A 24,391-nucleotide genomic window follows, 5' to 3' on the forward strand; every position below is an offset into this window, starting at 1 on the left:
GCACCAGTGGCTACTCATACGTGACACATGCAGACTTCTGCGACCATTTGATTAGATCACCAAACTGGTCAGTCGCAGCCAGGGCGCCATCAGTGACATCGTACCTTATGCCTTCTTTCTGGAGCGTGCATTGCGTCGTGTCATTGATCAAGCTGTCGAGGAGCAGGAGCTGGAAGATGAGGAAGTCGCAATGCTGAAATAATTCCCAGGGGGGGCTACTCCATCTGAGACAAGTCAGCAGTAGAGATGTCCCGAACTATTCGCCGGCGAACAGTTCCCGGCGAACATCGCTTGTTCGCGTTCGCCGCGGCGGGCGAACATATGCGATGTTCGATCCGACCCTATATGTCATCATTGAGCAAACTTTTACCCTGTACCTCACAGTCAGCAGACACATTCCAGCCAATCAGCATACCCTCCCTCCCAGACCCTCCCACCTCCTATCAAAAAGCAAGGACAGCATCCATCTTAGATTAATTCTGAAGCTGCAGTGTTATTTAGAGCAGGGAGAGTGCTGCTGCTGCTAATGAATTAATAGGGAAATCGTTAGCTAGGCCAGTGTTCTGTGTCCACTCCAGTCCTCAAAGACTCATCTGCTGTAAGGACAGCGTCCTGACAGCACCCCAAAAAGCCCTTTTTAGGGCTGGTACATCAGTCTGCTTTTATTTTTTCTATATATATATATTGCAGTTGCCTGCCCGTGTGTGTGAGAGGCCACAGGCCCACAGACTGTACTTTGTGCACACCACTCATATCGGGTGGCACAGTACCTTGCAGATAGAAAAGTCATTTCATTTTTACCCTTTAATATAATTGCAGTTGCCTGCCAGTGTGTGTCAGGCCCACAGACTGTACTGTGCCCACTGCCAGTGCCCACCACTCATATCGGGTGGCACAGTACCTTGCAGATAAAAAAGTCATTTAATTTTTAACCTTTAATATAATTGCAGTCGCCTGCCAGTGTGTGTCAGGCCCACTGACTGTACTGTGCCCACTGCCAGTGCCCACCACTCATATCGGGTGGCACAGTACCTTGCAGATAAAGTCGTATTTTTTTTTCTCTGAAATATAATTGCAGTTGCCTGCCAGTGTGTGTCAGGCCCACAGACTGTACTGTGCCCACTGCCCACCACTCATATAGGGTGGCACAGCACCTTGCAGATAAAAAAGTCATTTAATTTTTTCTCTGTAATATAATTGCAGTTGCCTGCCAGTGTGTGTCAGGCCCACAGACTGTACTGTGCCCACTGCCCACCACTCATATAGGGTGGCACAGCACCTTGCAGATAAAAAATTCATTAAATTTTTCCTCTGTAATATAATTGCAGTTGCCTGCCAGTGAGTGTCAGGCCCACAGACTGTACTGTGCCTACTGCCCACCACTCATATAGGGTGGCACAGCACATTGCACGGCGCATGCGCAGTGCCCCAAATTGGAAGTAAGAGGACCGACCAATCATCTTTTTCCATCTCCGGGTTCCTAAAATCTATTCGATACACGTCCCCTGATAGGGGACGTAACAGGGATTAAACTGATAGGAATAGTACTACTTAACACACCACTAATATAGGGTGGCACAGTACATTGCACGGCACACGCGCAGTGCCCCAAATTGGAAGTAAGAGGTCCGACCAACCATCTTTTTCCATCTCCCGGTTCCTAAAATCTATTCCATACACCGGCCACTGATAGAGGACAAAACAGAGATTAAACTGGTAAGAACAGATTTTTTTTATCTGACAACCTCTGCGGAGCTAGGTATGTTTTGGCCGCGTTACTGAACGCTCGTGCACAATGGCTGTAGGCTCATGCGTCCTTTTGCGGAGGTGACAAACCTGGTCAGTCAAACCCAAGTCAACATCATCGACCTTATCCCATATGCGTTTTTTCTGGAGCGTGCCCTGCGAAGAGTGCTGGATCAGGCCGCAGATGAGCATGAAAAGGAAGAGTTGTGGTCACCATCACCACCAGAAGCAGCCTTGTCGTCGTCAATTGCTGGACCTGCGGCAACGCAGAGAGAGGAGTCTGAAGAAGAGGGGTCAGAGGAGGAAGGTGGCTTTGAGGAGGTGGAAGACCAACCACAGCAGGCGTCCCAGGGGGCTTGTTGTCACCTTTCGGGGACCCTTGGTGTTGTACGTGGCTGGGTGGAGGAAGAGACCTTCAATGACGTCAGTGAGGACAAGGAACTGGACATGGCTAGCTTGGTATCCAACCTTGTGCAAATGGGGAGTTTGCGGTTGTGCAAATGGACTGTTTGCGGTTGTTTGCGGTGCGTTATACAGGGAGTTTGGTCTGTCAGAGTTTGGTCTGTCACTGTGAAGCGGGCGTAACCCTTACACTACCTGATCGATACAACATCATACCTGATCGTATACACACACTGGATGTTTTAACCCCTTAAGGACTTAGGACGTACCGGTACGCCCTATTTCCTGAGTCCTTAAGGACTCAGGACGTACCAGTACGTCCTAACTTTAAATCGCGATTGCGGCGCGGGTTAATCGCAACAGGATATCCGCTGAAATCATTCAGCGGGCATCCTGTCACAACCCATCCTGTCACAACCCGTGTCGGCGATCGCCGCAAACCGCAGGTCAATTCAGACCTGCGGTTTGCGGCTTTTACCTTATCCTGCGGGCAGCGAGCGGAGGTTCCATCGGGTCCCCATGCGGCTGTAGGGGGGACCCATCGGCATGGAAGGCAGCGCAATGTCTAAGGAAGGCATCGCGCTGCCTTCCGGTGACGAGCCTGTGAGATCCATTCCCCTGGATCTCACAGGCCGGAAGCTTTATGAGTAATACACACAGTATTACTCATACAGCCAATGCATTCCAATACAGAAGTATTGGAATGCATTGTAAAAGGGATTAGACCCCCAAAAGTTGAAGTCCCAAAGTGGGACAAAAAAGAAAGTAAAAAAAAGTTGAAAAAATAAAATTTCAAGTAAAAATAAAGTTTCAAGTAAAAATAAACAAAAACGTCATTTTCCCCAAATAAAGTAAAAAAAAATTGGTAAAAAATAGTGAAAAAAAAGTATACATATTAGGTATCGCCGCGTCCGTATCGACCGGCTCTATAAACATATAACATGACCTAACCTTTCAGATGAACACCGTAAAAAATAAAAAATAAAAACTGTGCTAAATAAACCATTTTTTTGTCACTTTACATCACAAAAAGTACAACAGCAAGCGATCAAAAATGCATTTGCCCACCAAAATAGTACCAATCTAACCGTCACCTCATCCCGCAAAAAATGAGCCCCTACCTGAGACAATCGCCCAAAAAACAAACAAACTATGGCTTAGAATATGGAGACACTAAAACATCATTTTTTTGTTTCAAAAATATTATTGTGTAAAACTTACATAAATTAAAAAAAAGTTTACATATTAGGTATCGCTGCATCCGTATCGACCGGCTCTATAAAAATATCACATGACCTAACCCCTCAGATAAACACCGTAAAAAATAAAAACTGTGCTAAATAAACCATTTTTTGTCACCTTACATCACAAAAAGTGTAATAGCAAGCAATCAAAAAGTCATATGCACCCCAAAATAGTGCCAATCAAACTTTCATCTCATCCCGCAGAAAATGAGACCCTACCTAAGATAATCTCCCACAAACTGAAAAAATTATGGCTCTCAGAATATGGAGACACTAAAACATGATTTTTTTTATTGTTTCAAAAATGATATTATTTTGTAAAACTTACATATTAGGTATCGCCGCGTCCATATCGACCGGCTCTATAAAAATATCACATGACCTAACCCCTCAGATGAACACCGATCAAAGCGATCAAAAAGTCATATGCACCCCAAAATAGTGCCAATAAAACCGTCATCTCATCCCGCAAAAATCATACCCTACCCAAAGTAATCCCCTAAAAACTGAAAAAATTATGGCTCTCAGACTATGGAAACACTAAAACATGATATTTTTTGCTTCAAAAACGAAATCATTGTGTAAAACATAAATAAAAAAAAAGTTTACATATTAGGTATCGCAGCGTCCGTAATAACTTGCTCTATAAAAATATCACATGACCTAACCCTTCAGGTGAATACCGTAAAAAAATAAAAATAAAAACGGTGTAAAAAAAGCCATTTTTTGTCACCTTACATCACAAAAAGTGTAATAGCAAGCAATCAAAAAGTCACACGCACCCCAAAATAGTGCCAATAAAACCGTCATCTCATCCCGCAAAAATCATACCCTACCCAAGGTAATCGCCCAAAAACTGAAAATATTATGGCTCTCAGACTATGGAAACACTAAAACATGATTTTTTTTGTTTAAAAAAAGAAATCATTGTGTAAAACTTACATAAATAAAAAAAAGTATACATATTAGGTATCGCCGCATCCATGTCAACCTGGTCTATAAAAATATCACATGATCTAACCTGTCAGATGAATGTTGTAAATAACAAAAAATAAAAACGGTGCCAAAACAGCTATTTCTTGTTACCTTGCCTCACAAAAAGTGTAATATAGAGCAACCAAAAATCATATGTACCCTAAACTAGTACCAACAAAACTGCCACCCTATCCCGTAGTTTCTAAAATGGGGTCACTTTTTGGGAGTTTCTACTCTAGGGGTGCATCAGGGGGGCTTGAAATGGGACATGGTGTCAAAAAAAATCAGTCCAGCAAAATCTGCCTTCCAAAAACTGTATGGCATTCCTTTCCTTCTGCACCCTGCCGTGTGCCCGTACAGCGGTTTACGACCACATATGGGGTGTTTCTGTAAACTACAGAATCAGGGCCATAAATATTGAGTTTAGTTTGGCTGTTAACCCTTGCTTTGTAACTGGAAAAAAATTATTAAAATGGAAAATCTGCCCAAAAAGTGGTCGGTGCTTGAGAAAGATCCCAGGAAGCGGATCGAAACGTTGCGGGTCTGGTGAATAAAGTTTTTCTGCTATTTTACACCTTGGATGTGCCGTGGAATTTCTTCAGCCTATTATTTGGAGGGGGATTGCCTCCACAGCCGCTGGCACTCCGCCTGTACCTGTTATACAGCTGTGCTGCCCAACCTTCCTTCCTTGTGTGTATATATATATATGTTAAAATTAAGTTTAGCCTCTATTTCTGAAAAAGTTTGTGAAAGGATTTGAACCCACAGCTTCTGCATCACAGCCCAGACCTTTAACCACTACACTATATAGCTGCATAGCCAGTCACAAAAAAATAAAATAAATATGAGACTTCTACTGTATAGGTCTCAGTAGAAGAACAGTACAGTAGAAGTCTCATATTTAATTTTTTTTTTTTTCGAATACCGGAAGAAACTTTTCTGAAATACAGGCTAAATAAGATTTAAATACACTGGGGTGTCACCAAGCACTGACTCCATATATGGACATAGCTATATATGGAGTTAGAGCAGGGACTCCTAACCCGAACTAGAGTCCAGACACCCTCCCCTCTTTAGAGCAGGGGGTGCCTGGGGTTCTCCCTTTGACTTGCATTATGCTCGGGTGCTCGGTAGAACACCCGAGAGCACTTTGGTGCTTAATCAACACTATAGGTGAGTATTGTTTTTTTTTATCACATTCCGTGATATCTAGAATTAGAAAAATCCCATATAACCCCATAAAGTCATGCCGTCCTCCATCTGATGTACTAAAGGGATTAATGTACACTTAGACTCACTAACCCTCCGCTAATGCCTTTTCATTATAATTTACATCTTTAATTGCAAATCTTACTGGTTACATTTTTTGATCACTCACTGCTTCTGCATCTATCATTCATTTCAAGAATGAGCCTCCTCTCCATTAAAAAGAGTTTCCGAGACTGGGAGACTTTTTTGATACCACCAGGCAGGGTGCAAGAGTTTAAAAATAAGAGTCATCTGCATTCCTGTTTCAGCCCTAAACTTCTTTCTTCTTCTCTTCTAGTCCCTGCTGCCATCTACATATCACCACTGCCAGCCAATCAATGGCCTCACTGGTGATGTGTGCAGGTATGGCACACGATTACCGCCACCACCAAAGCCTTTGATTGCCTGGCAGGGTTGACATTCATGTAGATGGCAAGTCATCAGAAGAGAAGGGAGCTTAGAACCAGGATCAGACCACCGGTGACAAATGAGTCATTTTTTTTTTAAAACACTTCACCCTACCTAGTCATATTAAAGGTGGTTTCCAGTCTCTGAAAACCCTTTTAATATGTTCTTTCACAATACTGTTGATTGTGATTAGAAACTGTCAACAAGCTGGTCAAAAGACACATCCCTAATAGCTTAGCTGAGCTCCTCTAACATTGTGGATCACTTATGGATGTAGCCAGCATTATTTTGACAGCATTTGCGTCAGATTGGTCATTTTAATGTGATTTGTTGTATTACTGGAATGTGTTTTTGTTGCGTTAATGAGCTAAGCCTCTGTAGATTTACTCACTTTAGACAACCGTAGAGTACTTTCTATAAACTCTACACTTCTACGGAAATTAATCAGAGCGAGCTCAGTGCAGAAAGAGATATCAAGGCATACTGCAAGCTTTATGTCCTGAAGCATAATTTTATTGCCTTAACGGCCTAAGTATAGATGAGTGAACTTCCTTTGCATTTACAACCTGTAAAAGACTATGGCAGAATTATTAATCCATAATCCATTTTCAGCCTCCAGTGATTTATACGTGGCTCTGTAATTAAAAATATGCCAGTCGGGTTCATGGCGGCACGGCAAATTTTCTAAGATTTGCTCATCTGTAAGTTCCAAATTCAAAATGTTGCATTTTCAGTAGCCCGTCCGTACATATTTAACAGTTCAGATCATAAACAATACCCTGGGTGTCCACTAGATGTCACCATCATAATGAAGCATTCTAGCATCTTGGCAACATTACTGGGTGATGGAGAGGAAAGATTGGATGCTTTCAGCTTCAGAACAGAAATTACACACACTGCCTTTGAGTTCTTGCTAAGACATGAAAGACCCTGGAAACCACTGAAATCACAGAAGTGGATAGTATTTCCAGCCTTAAGACTTAGCATCATCAAGAAGAAGCACTGATAAAAGTAGCTCTCAGGGCAACTACTTCTATCCTCTGGAACTTGAATAAGAAGAGTAATACATTTTGCATTTTTTTTCTGGCTTGGATTATTGAATGCGGAGATGAGAAATAAATTCACCACAAATACAATTCCTTCATTTACTAAGTGGACTTTTCAAGAATAGTGGTAGTCTATCAATGCCTTGGGATTTAAAAGAAGTTGGGACCACCAGAAGTGACTATGAGACAAGGTTAGTTCTATGACGAGAATGAATGTCCTCATACGATATTGACTTGAGTAGCAGATGAGCCTAAGAAATGTCTTGTGATTTGATTAATGTGACTGTGAGGTAACCGCCGGACCCAAAGCATTTGGGGCTCTACACATGGGCTACACAAATCACGATGGTCATCATTATCAACAGCAGCCGCATATACAGTGACATCAGGTCCTACGTTATAGAAGATTTGGAGGATCTCAGCACCTCTATAATGATTTCTGGTTCTTTTAACCCCCCTCTCCTGAAAATCATTCAAGAAGCCACCAGCGACAGTCCATTGCCCACCTCTAGCTTTGTAAATGAAAATGACACCCAGTGTGGAAAGCAGATCCTTAATTATGGGCACATCGAAAAACTGATAATAGGAGCCATCCTGTCCCTCATCACCTTATTGACCATTGCAGGAAATTGCCTAGTAGTCATTTCTGTTTGTTTCGTAAAGAAACTTCGCCAGCCCTCAAACTATCTGATTGTATCTTTGGCTTTGGCTGACTTATCCGTGGCCATAGCTGTCATGCCTTTTGTCAGTGTCACCGACCTCATTGGTGGGAAATGGATTTTTGGGCACGTCTTTTGTAATGTCTTCATAGCAATGGATGTGATGTGCTGCACAGCTTCTATAATGACATTATGTGTCATTAGCATTGACAGGTAAGAACTTTCAAGCCATCAATGTATTTTTTTCTGTATCTTTTTGGTATTTTATACTGTGCACAGTGCAAGTCATGGTGTTAAACCTCATCGATGACAGTCCATGGTTCTATATAACGTCAAAGAGAAAACTTACTGTCGTTGGCAAGAAACAGAAATAAAGATTGTGGACTGAATGTTCCTTGAGGAGTCATTGGTTTCTCGTCTTCTTAACAGCAATTAACAGATTTAATAACTTTTTCAGGGACAATGTCTTTGCAGCTGAACGTCTCATAAAAATCTGCAGAATATTACTCATCTCTGCAGGGGTTCTAGACGGGATAAGGGCATTAGGAGAATGAATTATTCATAAACATATTCATATAATTCATTCTCGACTTTAGGCCTTTATTAAACCGATTTTAATAATCTCCTGTAAGAGAATTTTATATGAAAGGCAATGATTAGAAGAGATTAGAAGACTTTTGTAGTCTTAGCATGAAGTGTTTGGTCACCTTCTGTCATTGATAGCTTTGGTGGAGGTCTATTAGCTGAATAAATGGGCTTCGGTGAACTGCAATGTGCTGTGATCCTGCACCTGACAGATTTCTATGCCCCCAGATTAGGATGACACTCCTGTTGAAATCAATAGGGCTCCAAGTCACATGGCAAAAAAAAAAAGCCAAAAGTCGGTGCAAGGAGGAGCAGCTGCATAGTTCAAAATTACAGAAATGATTAAGCCAAACTGTGATGATATTGGGTTGAATGCCTCAGGACCTCCATTCTGAAATTTGTGGTATTTACAAGTATTGAACTTTTAATTTAAAGAGGTTATCCCATGATTAATGAACAGGAATATCAGACATCATATAGTACATGACAATCTCTTTCTAACAAAGCTAGAACCAGCCCTGTACCTCACACGGGTCCAGAGATCTCCACATTCATTGCTTTAACTGCTCTCCTAAATTTATATCAAGCCGGCAGCTCAAGGGGAGTGTCCTTTCTGCTGTAGCTCTCTCCCTATTACAGCTCAGAAGGCATGTGCGACCATCTCAGTGAATCAAACACAAAAATGAGAAAACGCAAACAGCAGGTGGCGCTATACAGATGCATGTCATTGACTTACTCAGCGGCAATACTAAATCTTTAATTATAAAAGTATTCAGATCCAGGTGCTGGTTTGAAAACTGTAGAATATCTATTGTGGGACAAGCCATTTTTTGTAGGTAATGCAACCAAAATCAGTTATTCATGCATTTTGATTTTTTTTTTCTGTTACAAAGTTCACTGTATAAATACTTTTATATTTTAATAATTCCTGGCATTTGCGAATGTGTTGATATCACATTTCTTTTCTATTTCTATAAGTGGGAAAAGGGGGTAATTAACTTTTTTTTAAGCTCACCAAGGATTTTTGAACATGTGCTTATTAGTGTTGAGCGCGAATATTCGAATCGCGAATTTTAATCGTGAATATCGCCACTTCGAGAATTCACGAATATTTAGAATATAGTGAGATATATTCGTATTCGCGAACAGTGTTGATCGCGAATATTCTAATTGCGAATTTTTATCGTGAATATATTACATTGCCGATTTTCGCAATCCAGTAAATAATGACTGGAGATCATGAATTCTCGAATTTGCTAATTTATCGTGAATATCGGCACTTAGCAACATCCCTAGCAACCAATAGGAAAGTTGCCTACCCCTATAGTGTTGATCGCGAATATTCTAATTGCCGATTTTCACAATCAAGTAAATAATGACTGGAGATCACGAATTCCCGAATTTTTTAATTTATGGCGAATATTCAGACAAAAATTAGCGAAATATCGCAAATTCATATACCATGGTCTGCAAAATCACTATGGGGGTAATTTATCAAACTGGTGTAAAGTACAGCTGGCTTAGTAGCCCATAGCAACCAATCAGATTCCACTTTTTATTTTCCAAAAGAGCTGTCCAAAACGAAAGGTTGACTCTGATTGGTTGCTATGATAAATGCTTTGATAAATGACCCCCTATGTTTCTATTAAAGTCCTGTCTGGGCCAGGATTAATGGGAACTTTGCTATAGTGGGTCTTCACAAGGCTCCCAGGTTCCATAACAACCAGACAGCTCCCACAATTTCATCACTGGAGAAGTTGTTTGGGCATTGGAGAGAACCCCTTCCCTCCAAATGACCTCTCAGATGTTTGAACACAATTGACTATGGTATCTGGGGGGGTTAAACATCCATGATTAGAGCGATTTCCAATCACGGACATTGCCAAGAGATGTGTGCTGTGTAAAACAGCAGCCACCCGCTGGCTATGACACTCATCTTTAAAGAACCGATATCCACAATACACATATGGTGGATGTCGTAAAGGGGTTAATAACTTAAAGGGCTATTCCCATCTCAGACATTGATCCCTTATCACTAAGATATGCCATCAATGTCAGATAGGTATGGGTCTCCCCTCTGGGACCCTTTCCTACAGTATCTCCAAAATGGGCCACCCAAAGTGAAGGAGAGTGCATGGCGCTAGTGTGGCCATACTCCAATCACTGCTATGGGCGTTCTGAAAAATAGCTTAGCGCTGGCTTGATTATTTCCGGCAGTCCCTTAGCTGTGAATGAAGAGGTGGCTACACATGAGACTTCCAAAAACAGCAGAGCGTTCCAGCTCAGCTATTTTCTGAACTCCCATAGCAGTGAATGGAGAGCACGTCGCACATGTGTGGTGTGCTGTCTTTCACTTCCGGGGCCTCATTCTGGAGATAAGAGCAGGGCTCAGAGATAAGATCCATGACTATCTGACAATGATGGCATACATAGCAGCGATATGTCATCAATGTCTGAGATGGGACAACCCCTTTAAGGCCTGAGATTGTTATGAAATTACAAGTGTGCAAAGGCTGCATCCAAGTTTGCAACCGCTAATACAGAGCATAATTCCAGCACTCCAGCTGTAGTGAAACTACAACTCCCAGCATGCACATTTGCTTGGCTCTTATTAGAACTCCTGCATATTGGGAGTTGTAGATCCCTGCTCTAATACAAAAATAACAAAAATTAAAAAATGAGACAACTATGATTAAAGGAGTTGGTCACTTTATGTTGAGTCTTTTTAAATGTGGCAGAACAATAGATACATTACCATTATATATAGAAAGCCTCTCCGCTGGTTAGAAAATGGTCTACAGCAGGCAGATTTCCTCCATTTACGATCAGGAGATGGAAGGTCATGAGATTCTACATGTCCATGAGCAATCTGCACAGGCTCCAGTTTCTTAGACTTATTTCAGTATTCACTAGTCCATAGGGCAGATCTGGATCTTCGGTGATTGCTACCATTACGTTATTCTCACTTTTCAGTAATGTCTTAACAAAGACAGCTTGTCCTACAACCATTTTATGATGTCCCCCTTGTCCTGTAGAAAATGTTACATAGTTGTATAGTACGGTTGAAAAAATACATCAGTCTTATCAAGTTCAAGCAGGGGATGGGTGGGGATGGGAATTAAGGGAAGTGGAGTGAGACTCAGACCTCTACACATTCACATAAATGCCAATGTTATTTAGTTTTAGGAAGTCATGATCTAAGGCTTTTTTTAAATCATCCTCTGCTACTGCTGTGACCATGTTCTTAGGTAGACTATCCAACAGATTCAAAGCTCTTATGGTGAAGAAGCCTTGTAGCCTCTGAAGACAGAGTGTCCCCTTGTCTTTTGAGGGGATTTTACACAGAATAGTATTTACGATATTGTTTGTTAGTAATGAGCGTCAGTGAGCTTTAGTGATTTGCAATATTTCGCAAATATTTTATAGAATATTCGTTGAATATTCGCGAATTCGAATATTCGTTATATTCAAATTTTTTTTTACTCCAAAAATCGGCAATGTAATGATCGCGTAATATGCGAATATTAAGTGATCAATATAGGAGTGGGTCAAAAAGGAATATATAGCACTATATTTGATATAGTGTTATACAGTGTATTCGTTTTTTAGAATATTCATAATTTTTTTCCATCTGATTCCTCTGGTTAGAGACTGGAGTAGATTTCAATCTAGGTGCACCGGCTGCCGGAGGATGCACCTTATTTATGACGAGGCCTGCACCAGTCTTGACCCCCAGAATGTCAGTTTGCGCTGGTCATACATATTAGATATATGTCGGCCAAACCTGCTGAGTTCAGTGGTATCAGTCGACCATCTAATGTATATGGGGGTGATCCAACACTCCTTTGACGACAGATGTCAGGGGAAAAAAAGGATCAGACTGTTGGATGTCAACATGCCTGATCTTCTCAGCAGATAAGCTGCTTCCAGCGGAGTCTAGTATGCATGTGTATGGGGACATTTTCATGTATGATAACAAAGACAACTTGAAATGCATTCTCAAAGTGTCTACAGACTTCACGACTTGCAATCATTCCAAGTGCATGTTTCCCATGTAAAGCATTTGTTAAGTTAAAGGGGTTGTGCAGCCTGTTTATATTGATGACCTATCCAGATCGGCGAGGGTCCGGCATCTGGCACCACCGCTGATCAGCTGCATGCGAGCGTTGCTTACTGGTCATTACACCACGCGTTGTCTCCTGTGTAGAGGTGACGTAGTGGAATTACAATTTCAGGTGCTTCTATTACACTGATGTGTCCAGACAAAGTGCAGCATAATGAAGAGGAAGTGGTGCTCGCATGGAGCGCTGCCTCTTCTTCAAAAAGCTGATCGGTGGTGATGCCGGGTGTTGGACCCCCGCTGATCAGATATTAATGACCCATCCTGATGATAAGTCATCAATATATATGACAAGACAACCCCTTTAATTCTTATTTTTTTTTGTAGTTGTATGTAGTTTATGGTTAAATCTAGGCTTAAAGGGGTTTTCTGACACTTTACAACTGATGAACTATCCTCAGGATAGGTCATCAGTATCTGATTAGTTCGCAGTTGCGCCTTCTCTTTGCTTTTCCTAGGCCAGTGATGTCATGTTCATCAGTCACGTGGTGATAGATGCTAAATATTTTTTGTGGGATCACCCCTTTAATAAAGCCTTATTCATGATCCTTTGTTCTGTGTAGTAACCACAGTGTCTATTTACTTGAATCCACAGATACTTTTGCCAATTCCTCAGTGTTGTTTCTGCACTACAATTGGATCAAAAGTTCTACTGGGAAAAATAGGAATCAGCAGCCTAGATCTCGAAGCATTATATTGCATTAAGGCTACATTCACACGTCAGTATTTTTCTATAATCCGATTTTCTGTCCGTTTTTTGCGGATCCGTTGTTCCTGAAAATGTTTCCGTATGTCATCCGTTTTTTGCGGATCCGCAAAAAACGGAAACATGTATAAATTTCAATAAGCAAATAAAGTTGTTTGGATTTCTTGGAAAAAAAAAAAAAAAAAAAAAATTAAAATGTAATTTCCAGGAACGGATTCCGTATAAAACGGATGACATACGGAATGACATCCGTATGTCATCCGTTTTTTGCGGATCCATTGACTTTGTATTGTACCAGGATCCGATTTTTCAGGACAAGAATAGGACATGTTTTATATTTAAACGGACATGCGGAACGGAACAACGGAAACGGACAGCACACATTGTGCTGTCCGATTTTTTCCAGGACCCATTGAAAATGAATGGGTCCAGATCTGGTCCTGATCTGTTCCTGAAAAAACGGACCAGATCAGGAAAGAAAAAACGGACGTGTGAATGGACCCTTACTCTGCTTTAGGTTCATTTTATTAGCCTTTACAATTCCATACTAATATTGATTGACATTGTATTTTATTGTACGTCTGTCCTGTTATTGTTTTTACCTTTACATTATGCCTCTTTCATGGCAAGGCTGAGTCTCATGAGAAATTTTATGCCACCATATGAAGATTCATAGATTACTAGAAGTAAGACAGAATTACTGTATATAGGGATAAGGACAATGCGTGATTTCTGCAATGTTAATAACGGATTCAGGACATGTAGCACAGCTTGTTCTGCACATAGTTTCATTTAATTAAAATGTAAAGTGACTGTAAAATGTGGCTTTTAGTGCTCCCTGGGAATCTGAGCAGTGGCAATCACATAATCATATTTCACTCAGTAGTTTTACAGATATTTGCCATCGTGTGAATCTAGTTCACTGACAAAGTGAAAAGTCAGAGGTGACAGCAGTTAATCAAATGATCCAGTCACAGTTTATACATGCAGAGGGGTCCAAGAAATTTTCATGGCATCTGAACTGAATCTGAGCTAGAGTGCTGGCTGTCACTGTACAGGGTGGGCCATTTATATGGATACACCTTAATAAAATGGGAATGGTTGGTGATATTAACTTCCTGTTTGTGGCACATTAGTATATGTGAGGGGGGAAACTTTTCAAGACGGGTGGTGACCATGGCGGCCATTTTGAAGTCGGCCATTTTGAATCCAACTTTTGTTTTTTCAATAGGAAGAGGGTCATGTGACACATCAAACTTATTGGGAATTTCACACGAAAAACAATGGTGTGCTTGGTTTTAACGTAACTTTATTCTTTCATGAGTTATTTACTCATAATGTATATCTTTCTGACTCAGATTTCAATGGAGGCATCCGTACTAAGAAATCAGTATCTCATTGTTAAAAGATGCTATTAGGACATTGTGAGTTGGTGGTAAGCTAAGAGGTTATTTACTTGGCAAATTAGCTCCCTCCATTATATAGATGAGCCAAGTAGTATATTTTATTCCCTATTTCAGCTTTGCCATCGTGTGAATCTAGTTCACTGACAAAGTGAAAAGTCAGAGGTGACAGAGGTGGTTTTCTTTCGAGATATGATATAGTCCTAGCAACCTTGAATGCATTAGAATATGCTGAGGGCAAATGCTGAATCAGGCTGTCATGGCTAACAAAGCAAAAATGTTGTGATAATATTTAATGAGGACCTTTCATGGGTCCAGACATTATGAAATAGGTAGGGGGTTGTGTAGGGCACAGTTCATGGATGTAATATCGCTTACTAGTGTGTCTGTCCGGCGCTCTGTTCCCCCGCTGTGGCCCCCGTTCACTTTGCCCGCCTGATATGCTAATGAATAGCATCGGTACAAGGAGGGGGAGACTGCCCTGTCTGCCAAAAAAAACTCACTTCACCCTGGCTGTGACGCTCTCAGCCAAGACAGACGGAGCGCCGATTGCATCCATGAATTATGCCCTACACAACCCCCTACTTATTTCATAATTTCTGGACCCATGAAAGGTCCTCTTTAAGTGATAACTCATAAGATTCTGCACAGGGTTATCCGAGATATCCACCATTTCCCCTTGACATGAAACACTTATTTGAAAAAATTGTATGTAAAGAAACTTTCAAGTAATATCCCTATAATACGGACTACATCAGTACTGTATATTACTGATGATAAAAGGTTGGATGGTTCTCCAATTGTATGGCGTGGGTGTCAGGAGATGGTTCCCAAACCAGATATATGCAATATAAGAAGACTCCTGTATTCCACTTGAATTTTAGTGCAAAGCTTTTTTATTTAGTGCGGTTCCAGTCAAAACGTTTTCGGCTGTGAAGCCTTCTTCAGTGCAACTGGAGAGGCATACAAAGTGTCACAAATCAATATACAATAATCATACAATGATTACAATAGATATAGGATCAATTGTGTAGTATATAAATTGTCAAAACTAGGTGTGTAGATCACCAGGTATTATATCGAATACATTATATATACAAGGAGAGGACGTGTCGATATGGCACGTGAGGAGAGCGTCAGGCCGTCATCTGGGGATCCAGCAGGATCTTCATCGGAGTGGTTTGTGGTCAGCAGGTGGTTCGAGGTGATACTGGTGGTGCTACATCGGTTTTAGTCAATAGGTGGCGGTAGGTGGAGTTAAAGAAAACAATTGCAGAGTGGGACAGAGAAAATGCTAAACACTGTTACATGGACCGCACAATAGGAATCAAGATTAGCGTGGTATATGTTAACAGAGCTTGTTAAACGTACATTATAGAACACAGGTTGACATATCGACGGGGGGGGGAGAGATCAGACAATCAAGTTTGCTGTGGAGTCAGCTCAGGTAAAACTTTCACAGTATTAAGGTAGACCAGGTATGCATTTCAGAACACATTCAGAAAAAAGGGGGGCAATTAACTCAATGTAAATTTCCTATGGCTAGCAATCGCTTTATGCCATAGTGAATTGTTAGATCTTACCCGGATTGTGTCCGCAATAGGTCCAAGAGAAGCTTTGGATAGGGCAATTCCTCGGTGGTCAGCAGGAATGCTGCTGTCTGTATGGGCTCTGTGTCCCTTTCTGGCGTGCGGTCCGGTAGGCTAAGGCCTGTAATCCGGAGTGCCATACCGCCGGTGGTGTCTCCGTTCCCCTTTTGTGGGGTCCGGCCGCGCGGCGTGGTTAGAGGGGCGGGTCTGGGCTGACGTACTTCCGGGTACAACAAAGATGGCGTCCGGAGCTTAACAGATGCCATTGCGCATGCGCGCGCTGTGTCCGTGCGGCTGTTGGAGAGGTCTGCTATAGCCAGCCGCTGTGTGCAAAAGCGCATGCGCCGGGATACGAAACTGCTGTCTGTTAGTAGCTGGGATAGCGGGGAAGCGCTGGAACTATGTATTATGGGGGTAGAGCTGGTATAAGGTCATATTTACCTGTGGGGGTCCATAAGGGGGGTATCTGTCATAGTTACCTCTAGTAGGTGAGCCAATGGAATCGTTTACCTGTGGATGTTATATTTACCTATGGATGCCCATCAGAGGAATATCTGCTATAATTACCTCTAGGAGATAACCAGTTGAAAAAGGATATGATCTATTCCGTTTTCAAATGCGCATTTAGATGAGGGTCAATATCTGCTCTAAAATAAGAATAGAGGTATTGTTAGAGCTAAATAGTACAAGCAAAGGTCAATGTCTGCAATGTATTTCTATCTTCCCTGTGGTTCATGTGGTAGTCCATGCAATTTGTTCGCACTCAAGTATATGCTGTGTGTTGTGTATAATGGATGCTCATTGTTTTGTACTAGATTGCCCATTGGCTATGTTGATGCCGCTGCTATGGGTTCAAGTGATTATACTGTAGGGATTATATAAAGCTTCCTATGTCATAGTCCCGGTTTAAACCCTTGGGTTCGAGTGTTTGCAGGCGGTGTATCCACATGGCTTCCCTGTTCATGAGGAGGCGTGATAAGTCTCCGCCCCTTCTGGGGACTATTACTTGTTCCACTACCTGGAACCGTAGTTGGGCGATAGTGTGGCGTTTGGCTGCGAAGTGTGCGGGAATGGGCAGGTGGTTGTTTTCACATCTGATGTTAGACTTGTGCTGGCATATTCTGTCCCTAATGGTCTGTGTTGTTTCACCCACGTATGTCAGGCCACAGGGGCATTTGATGGTGTAAACTACATTGGTTGAGTCGCATGTATAGAAACCCCGTATAGGGATCCCTTGTCCCGTGAGGGGGTGGAAGATTTTGTCCCCCTTAGTGACATGTGAGCATTGCGTGCAGTGTAGGCAGGGGAAAGTGCCCTTGCGTTGTGTTTGCAATAGTAGTTGTCTTGGGACCCTGATGTTGGAGCCCACATCTGCCCTCACGAGCATATCCTTTAGATTTTTGGGGCGTCTGTTGCATGGTAGGAACGGGATTGAAAATGCCTCAATGTGCGGGTACGCCTGGTGTAGGAGATGCCAGTGTTTTCGTAAGATGTGTTGAATCTTGTGGGCAAAGGGGTGAAAAGTGTGCACAAAGGGTACCCTTTGGGCCTGGTTCTCCCTGACTTTTTGGTTCGGTTGTAGGCACTCTTTTATTACAGTGTTGGGATAGCCCCTGTTTAGGAAACGTGTGGACATTTCGTCCAGTCTCTTTTCCTTAGTTGCCGTGTTGTCAACTATTCGGGAAATTCTTTGAAACTGCGTACGTGGGAGGGATTTCTTCATACTGGTGGGATGGAAGCTGGAATAGTGTAACAAACTATTACGGTCGGTTGGTTTAGTATAGAGGTCAGTATGGAGAAGGCCATTGGGATCCTTAGAGACTATGGTGTCCAGAAAGTTAATTGATGTGCTGCTGTGGTGTAAAGTGAACTGCAGTTCAGGCCAGATAGAGTTTAGGTAGGTGAGGAAGTTTTGTAGTGCCTCTGTCGTGCTGTTCCATATACAGAAGACATCGTCTATATACCTTTTCCAAATTACTACATGCTGTTGGAATTCTGTGTTTGTATAAATATAGTCCTCCTCTAGTGTGGCCATGTAGCAGTTGGCGTATGGTGGTGCCATGTGTGCCCCCATTGCGGTACCTTGTTTCTGAATGAAGAAAGTGTCTTCAAACAGGAAGTAATTTTGGGTAAGCACAATTTGGAGGAGGTCCATGCACAGTGAGGAGATTTCTGGTTTAGTGCCCGTTGATTCAAGCAACCTCTTGGTGGCAGCTAGACCCTTGCTGTGTGTAATCGATGTGTAAAGGCTTACCACATCAAGGGTAGCCAAAATAGAGTCTGGTTGAATCTGTTTGATGTCCCTTATGAGATGTAGGAATGTGGATGTATCAAGAAGGAAGGACTTGGTGGTTTTGACCTTGGGTGTAAGGACCTTTTCCAGGAATTCAGAGAGGGGAGATAGGATGGAGTCAGAGGATGAGACTATGGGGCGTCCCGGGGGTTTGTTAAGACGTTTATGGACTTTAGGTAGTATATATAGTACAGGTGTTATCGGGTGTTTTTTGGATAGGTAAGAAACTGTTTCATTATCTATGGTGCCCTTGCCTAGATGGTTTGTCAGAACTTTTTGGATATTATCCCTGATGGCTGAGATCGGGTTACGTGGTAGGCGTTCATAAATGTTAGTGTCATTTAATTGTTTGTGGATCTCCTCCAAGTAGTCCTTCTTGTCCATAACCACCAAAGACCCACCCTTGTCGGCCGGCTTGATGGTTAAGTCATTGTCCTTTTGGAGGCATAAGAGGGCATTACGCTCAGCCTGGGATAAATTAGATTGACATGAGAGTTTTCCCCTCTCAATGTCCCTCCTGAGGTTCCCCATGTCCCTCGTGACCAGTGCAATAAAGGTTTCCACTGGGTGGGAGATCTTGGGGGGGTTGTAGGTGCTCTTCTGTTTAAGGCCCAAGTCTTTTGAGGAGATCAATGCTCTCCCCTCTTCCACACTGTTGTGGTGAGGGGGAGACCACTTGTCCTCTTTGCCGAAGTGGACCTTAAGCTAGTTTTGACAATTTATATACTACACAATTGATCCTATATCTATTGTAATCATTGTATGATTATTGTATATTGATTTGTGACACTTTGTATGCCTCTCCAGTTGCACTGAAGAAGGCTTCACAGCCGAAAACGTTTTGACTGGAACCGCACTAAATAAAAAAGCTTTGCACTAAAATTCAAGTGGAATACAGGAGTCTTCTTATATTACTGTATATTACTATTAGAGATGAGCGAGCGTTTCAAAAATTCGATTCAAATGATTCATAGAATTTTGTCACGAAGCGCATTACAAATCAGTTATTTCCCGGCTGCAGGGAGTTTGTAAAGGGAATCAGCAAGGTAAAAGAGGAGAGAATATTTAAAAGAAGAAAAACTGCTACAAGAGGACATAGTTTTAAATTAGAGGGGCAAAGGTTTAAAAGTAATATCAGGAAGTATTACTTTACTGAGAGAGTAGTGGATGCATGGAATAGCCTTCCTGCAGAAGTGTAGCTGCAAATACAGTGAAGGGGTTTAAGCATGCATGGGATAGGCATAAGGCCATCCTTCATATAAGATAGGGCCAAGGGCTATTCATAGTATTCAGTATATTGGGCAGACTAGATGGGCCAAATGGTTCTTATCTGCCGACACATTCTATGTTTCTATGTGTACATCACTGTGCATTGCAGAAACATGCATAGCTAGTCCACTGTAGTAATGAAAAGGTTACTGTGTGTCAGTATGGCAGGTGACAGGCATCACTCTTAGGGCTCATGCACATGACCACATGTATTTTGCAGTCTGCAATACACAGATCCACAAAAATACGGATGACGTCTGTGTGTCTTTTTTGCAGAATGGTCATGGGGACATACGGAAACAGAATGCACACTGAGTCATTTCCGTTATTTTGTGGACCCATTGAAGCGAATGGTTCTGCATATGGGCCTAAAAAACTGAAATGACACGTTTGTGTGCATGAGCCATATTCCGTATCCGTACGTCCACATGGGCGTTCCACAAAAAACTGAATAGGCATTGTTATAATGGATCTAAAAAAATTGGATGTAACACGGACGTCACGTGGATGTGATCCATTTATTATTTTTTTTTTTTGAAGATCCGTGTTTTGCGGACCGCAAAATGCATTTAGTTGTGTGCATAAGCCCTAAGACTCAATTTATACTTCACTAATTTGGTCAGTTAGGCCTCTTTGACATGAGCATGACGGATTTGGTCCCGATGCGTTCAGTGAAACTCGCATCATTTTGTCTTTTCTAATGACTTTCCCTAGCGCCTGTCACATCTCTCTCTGCACTAAGTTTACAGTAAAATGGTGAAGACCAGGCAGGATAAGGATTTTTATAGGGTTGTGACATCACAGGGGCTAGCTATCTGCTGATTGGCTGCATGCACGGCATTATGGGTGATCCCTTCTTCCCAGGCTTCTTTCACTTTGTAACATGTGCTACAGACATTTTAGAAAAAAATTCTAATTTTTCCTGAAATTCGGATCGAATTTCATTTTGTTAATTTCGATTCGCTCAACGCTAATTACTATGCCTGAAACCTACTGTACTAACATAGACTTTAAAAAGCATGCTGCACAATCCAGCATGACTTGGTACTAGAGACCAGTGAATCAATTTGTACAAATTAATTTGTAACAAAAGTTCTTCACCTGCGAGGGGCTGTCCGAACTGCTGAAGAAGTGCCCCCTGCCACTTGATTGACAAGGCCGGATATCTTGCTATCTATGGTGCTCATTCAGCTACTGAGCTTTAAACCTTAGACTTCCACCATATATGTACAGCAGTCGTTCTTATGGGGTTAAACCTTAGTTTTTTCTGACTTCAGTAGTACACAGAGGAGGAGACAGAAGTGATTGATAGCATTGTATGTGTAAGTGCGTTCACAGAGATAGCTGTGTCACTGACAGCTGTTCACAAGACGGTCTTAAGTTCAGAAAAAGCAAAGATATAAATGTATGAATTACAAATTTTACAAAATCTATTTCCACAAAACTATATATCAATCTGCTCAGCTTCAGCTCTGATTCCTGCTCTATAACATTGCATTGCATTTTGTTGTGACAGGTCTTCTGGGTGGTGGGTTTATGCATTTTCCTTTATATTTCTCTTGCCAATTCAAGAGGCTAGTCCCCTGGGCAAAATTGTCACTATGTACTGATTGTCACATTGTCACTGTTACCATTCCATTAGGCCAGGGGTGCACAATGTTTTTGGTCTGCGGGCCGCATTGTCACATCGCACTATTTCAAGGGGCCGCAAAAAAAAAAGTTTATCAACCTATTACACAGTCTAATGCAAAGTGACTGGGGAGGAATGATCACTACCACAGTCATTCCTCCCTCATTCACTTCTATCGATTATCGGTAGCACATTCCTGATGACACGGTGAGATGTGCTGACGATAATTGTACATCTTTCATCCTGATAAAGTATGCAAATCAGCTGACAAACTAGTGATTCCTTGTTTACCAGCTGATCAGCGGCACGATTATACGGGCCAGATATCAGGAATGTTTCTATGAACACTTGTTCCCAGAAATTGTCCAGAATATCGTGCCGTGTAACAGGGGCTTAGAGATTTCCTGGTAAAAAAGGATTATTAACATGTTCCTGCAGAATGGGCCTGAAACAGAAGATTCATACTCTCCTGCTCCTGCTGCCTCCATCTTCCAGTCCCGGTGCTGTTTACATCCGGTTGGATATGGGCATAGTCACTTGTACCTCTTCAGCCAATGACTGGCTTCAGCGGTGATGTGGCCACAAGCAGCGTTTCACCTCTAAAGTCAGTCATTTGCTGGAGAGGTGCAGAAGACTGGAAGATGGAGACAGCGAAAGCAGCACGGAGCAGGAAAGTAGGAATCTTTTGTTTTAGGGACTTTGCTGCAGGAACTGGTTAAAAATCATTTTAACTAGGAAACTTCTTTAACTCCTTAAGGACCGGGCTCATTTTCACCTTAAGGACCAGGCCATTTTTTTGCATATCTGACCAGTGTCACTTTATGTGGTGATAACTTTAAAACTAGAGTTGAGCGAACACCTGGATGTTCGGGTTCGAGAAGTTTGGCCGAACTTCCCGGAAATGTTCGGGTTCGGGATCCGAACCCGATCCGAACTTCGTCCCGAACCCGAACCCCATTGAAGTCAATGGGGACCCGAACTTTTGGGCACTAAAAAGGCTGTAAAACAGCCCAGGAAAGAGCTAGAGGGCTGCAAAAGGCAGCAACATGTAGGTAAATCCCCTGCAAACAAATGTGGATAGGGAAATGAATTAAAATAAAAATTAAAAAAATAAAAATGAACCAATATCAATTGGACAGAGGTCCCATAGCAGAGAATCTGGCTTCACGTCAGCAGAGAATCAGTCTCTTCATGCCATAGCAGAGAATCTGGCTTCATGTCAGCGCAGAATCAGTCTTCATGTCATAGCAGAGAATCAGGCTTCACGTCACCCACCACTGGAACAGGCCACTGTCACACATTTAGGCCCCGGCACCCAGGCAGAGGAGAGAGGTCCCGTAACAGAGAATCTGGCCTGATGTCAGCACAGAATCTGTCTTCATGTCATAGCAGAGAATCAGGCTTCACGTCACCCACCACTGGAACAGGCCACTGTCACACATTTAGGCCCCGGCACCCAGACAGAGGAGAGCGGTCCCGTAACAGAGAATCTGGCCTTATGTCAGCGCAGAATCTGTCTTCATGTCATAGCAGAGAATCAGGCTTCACGTCACCCACCACTCGAACAGGCCACTGTCACACATTTAGGCCCAGGCACCCAGGCAGAGGAGAGAGGTCCCGTAACAGAGAATCTGGCCTTATGTCAGCGCAGAATCTGTCTTCATGTCATAGCAGAGAATCAGGCTTCACGTCACCCACCACTGGAACAGGCCACTGTCACACATTTAGGCCCAGGCACCCAGGCAGAGGAGAGAGGTCCCGTAACAGTGAATCTGGCCTTATGTCAGCGCAAAATCTGTATTCATGTCATAGCAGAGAATCAGGCTTCACGTCACCCACCACTGGAACAGGCCACTGTCACACATTTAGGCCCCGGCACCCAGACAGAGGAGAGCGGTCCCGTAACAGAGAATCTGGCCTTATGTCAGCGCAGAATCTGTCTTCATGTCATAGCAGAGAATCAGGCTTCACGTCACCCACCACTGGAACAGGCCACTGTCACACATTTAGGCCCCGGCACCCAGGCAGAGGAGAGAGGTCCCGTAACAGAGAATCTGCCTTTATGTCAGCGCAGAATCTGTATTCATGTCATAGCAGAGAATCAGGCTTCACGTCACCCACCACTGGAACAGGCCACTGTCACACATTTAGGCCCAGGCACCCAGGCAGAGGAGAGAGATCCCATAACAGAGAATCTGGCCTTATGTCAGCGCAGAATCTGTATTCATGTCATAGCAGAGAATCAGGCTTCACGTCACCCACCACTGGAACAGGCCACTGTCACACATTTAGGCCCCGGCACCCAGACAGAGGAGAGGTTCATTCAACTTTGGGTTGCCCCGCAATATAATGGTAAAATGAAATTAAAAATAGTATTGAATGAGGAAGTGCCCTGGAGTAGAATAATATATTGTTAAGGGGAGGTAGTTAATATCTAATCTGCACAAGGGATGGACAGGTCCTGTGGGATCCATGCCTGGTTCATTTTTATGAACGTCAGCTTGTCCACATTGGCTGTAGACAGGCGGCTGCGTTTGTCTGTAATGACGCCCCCTGCCGTGCTGAATACACGTTCAGACAAAACGCTGGCCGCCGGGCAGGCCAGCACCTCCAAGGCATAAAAGGCTAGCTCTGGCCACGTGGACAATTTGGAGACCCAGAAGTTGAATGAGGCCGAACCATCAGTCAGTACGTGGAGGGGTGTGCACAGGTACTGTTCCACAATGTTAGTGAAATGTTGCCTCCTGCTAACACGTTCCGTATCAGGTGGTGGTGCAGTTAGCTGTGGCGTGGTGACAAAACTTTTCCACATCTCTGCCATGCTAACCCTGCCCTCAGAGGAGCTGGCCGTGACACAGCTGCGTTGGCGACCTCTTGCTCCTCCTCTGCCTTCGCCTTGGGCTTCCACTGGTTCCCCTGTGACATTTGGGAATGCTCTCGGTAGCGCGTCTACCAACGTGCGCTTGTACTCGCGCATCTTCCTATCACGCTCCAGTGTAGGAAGTAAGGTGGGCACATTGTCTTTGTACCGGGGATCCAGCAGGGTGGCAACCCAGTATTCCGCACAC

The 24,391-nt window shown here is 42.8% G+C and overlaps 1 protein-coding gene across 1 annotated transcript in view; it reads left to right on the plus strand.

Annotated features, from left to right (window-relative positions):
- Positions 1 to 7,254: 7,254 nt before the first annotated feature.
- Positions 7,255 to 24,391, plus strand: part of HTR7 (5-hydroxytryptamine receptor 7) — a 108,021-nt gene continuing 90,884 nt past the window's right edge. The window contains exon 1 of the mRNA XM_040436595.1: positions 7,255 to 7,941. Coding sequence (XP_040292529.1) covers positions 7,415 to 7,941 — 527 coding nt within the window. The 5' untranslated portion in view covers positions 7,255 to 7,414. The remainder of the gene's footprint in view (positions 7,942 to 24,391) is intronic.

Source organism: Bufo bufo, chromosome 6 (assembly GCF_905171765.1).
Source record: "Bufo bufo chromosome 6, aBufBuf1.1, whole genome shotgun sequence".
NCBI classification, from domain to species: Eukaryota; Metazoa; Chordata; class Amphibia; order Anura; family Bufonidae; genus Bufo; species Bufo bufo.